General features: G+C 45.0%; 1 protein-coding gene across 1 annotated transcript in view; it reads right to left on the reverse strand.

Annotated features, from left to right (window-relative positions):
- Positions 1 to 1997, reverse strand: part of LOC102376427 (cytochrome P450 2J6-like) — a 24474-nt gene that overhangs the window by 11420 nt on the left and 11057 nt on the right. The window contains exons 5-6 of the mRNA XM_006017101.2: positions 1365 to 1541; positions 114 to 255 (exon numbers count right to left, since the gene is read on the reverse strand). Coding sequence (XP_006017163.1) covers positions 114 to 255; positions 1365 to 1541 — 319 coding nt within the window. The remainder of the gene's footprint in view (positions 1 to 113; positions 256 to 1364; positions 1542 to 1997) is intronic.

Here is a 1997-nt window from a genome sequence, read left to right on the forward strand (position 1 = left end):
CAGCAGCGACTGCAAAGCTATCTGAGACCTTGTTTCATGTTTTAAAAGGATGCAGAAGGACCTCCCTTTCTACACAAATACTACCCATGGCTTGTGCCTGGACCCCATCTCACCTTGGATATCAGGGTAAACCAGCATATATAGCAGTGCCCAACGCAGGGTGGTGGTTGTAGTTTCTATACCTGCCACAAAGAGATCAAAAATAGACTGAACCAAGTTGTCTTCCTCATATGATGACTTGGGGTCTTCTTTAGCCTGTGGATGATAATCAGAAAGATGGTGTTTGAACACAAGAGGCAGGGCTGTGTAACAGCATGACTTCATTGCTGGAGTGTGCACTACATTCCCATTCCAAAACAAAAATCCCCTCTACAAAAATCAGGGCACAAAGCTTCTTGAAGATTTTCTCTAGCAAATATGGAATGCTTGCACTACTCTTCTTCATGTGATCTTATATTTTGTACTTCTGAAACTGTAAAATTGGTAAAACTATTTCCTATCTAACCTGCCTTAAAATGCTACAGTAGCACTCACCCCTCGTCATAGATCACCATGTGCCTATCATCATGCACATAGCCAATCTCTTTCTACACCTCTTTGTGTTATTATCTTGTTCTCCTGACCCAGCAGTGGCCCAGCAATGTCCATTTGTTTGTTTTTATATTTCATCAGTCGAGTCATTCCAGCTCAGAGATCCCAGGGATGTAACAGGACCTCGTAGGAGGTACATTCCTTGTATAGATATTCAGTTTCTCCTGGGAGAGTTCCTTATTTCCCAGGAGAAACAAGAAGTGTACAGATGTTCAGGCTTTTTCTTCCCAAGTAAAAATGGCTGCTCCACTAGAAACATAACCTGAGAGCAACCAGGGTTAAATTACTTCTGAGAGAGTTTCTCCTGGAGAGAAAATGTCTGTACAAGATATGGCTTCTCTCAGAAGAGAATATAGCCCTCCACGTGCATCCCAGAACCTTCTTCTCCCCTTCCAGTTGACAGTGTGTCGCTTGCTGGATTCTGCTGCTCCAGCAGGGTATAGAACATGCCCTCATCACAATCCCCATTTCATGCTGCAGGGAAACACAGGCTGACCATGGGCAGTCTGATTCAGCCAACTAGTACTGTCCTACGCAGTTCTGCAGTCTGTTGCCAGGCAGACCAATGGAGCCTGCTGATGTGTGCACAGGGCTCTGGCTGCTGCATAGTGTGAGCAGTGCAAGCTCTCCCCTCTTCAGGTACTCAGCATTCAAATGTCTATACACATGGCTCTGGGTAAGTTTCTCTATCAGGAGAACAAACCTGTGAGAATTCTCCCAGATTATTTGAATGTGTGTAGGTAGCCATAGCCACATACTGCGCACATACTCACTTTGGCCATCTGAGCCAGGTAGAAGTCAATGAAACTCTCAGGTTCATCTGTTCTGTCACACTTCTCACAGCTTCTGATCTCCTCTCTTATTATAGAACGCACAAATGCAATGCCTTGGACTGTCTTCTTGTGGGGTCCAGGGATGTAGTCCATAAGCCAGGGAACATACTCATGCAGCTGTAGAAGAGACACACGATAAAACGATAAAGAGTTTGAAAGATAAGTCATATGAGGAAAGGCTGAAGGAGCTAGACGTGTTCAGCCGCTGAAAAGGTGCATAAGAGGGGATACGATGACAGTCTTCAAATATCTAAAGGGCTGCCATAAAGAAGAGAGAAAGCACCTTTTCTCTCCTGCTGCAGACTGCAGAATGCAGACCAGTGGTTTGACCTTGCAGCAAAGCATGTTTAGACTGGATATGCAAAAAAACTTCTTCACTGTTAGAACAATGAGGCAGTTAAACAGACTGCCTAGGAAAGTTGTGGCCTCTCCACCTTTGGAGGTGTTCAATAAAAGGTTGGGCAGGCATTGGTCAGGGATGATCTAGGCATAGCTATCCCTATATTCTACTATGGGTATTTCCCATGCTTCTGGGATTTCCTGGTTGCTGCATGGGGCATGACTGGGGTGTGG

This window comes from Alligator sinensis, unplaced genomic scaffold (genome assembly GCF_000455745.1).
Source record: "Alligator sinensis unplaced genomic scaffold, ASM45574v1 scaffold301_2, whole genome shotgun sequence".
Lineage (NCBI taxonomy): Eukaryota > Metazoa > Chordata > Crocodylia > Alligatoridae > Alligator > Alligator sinensis.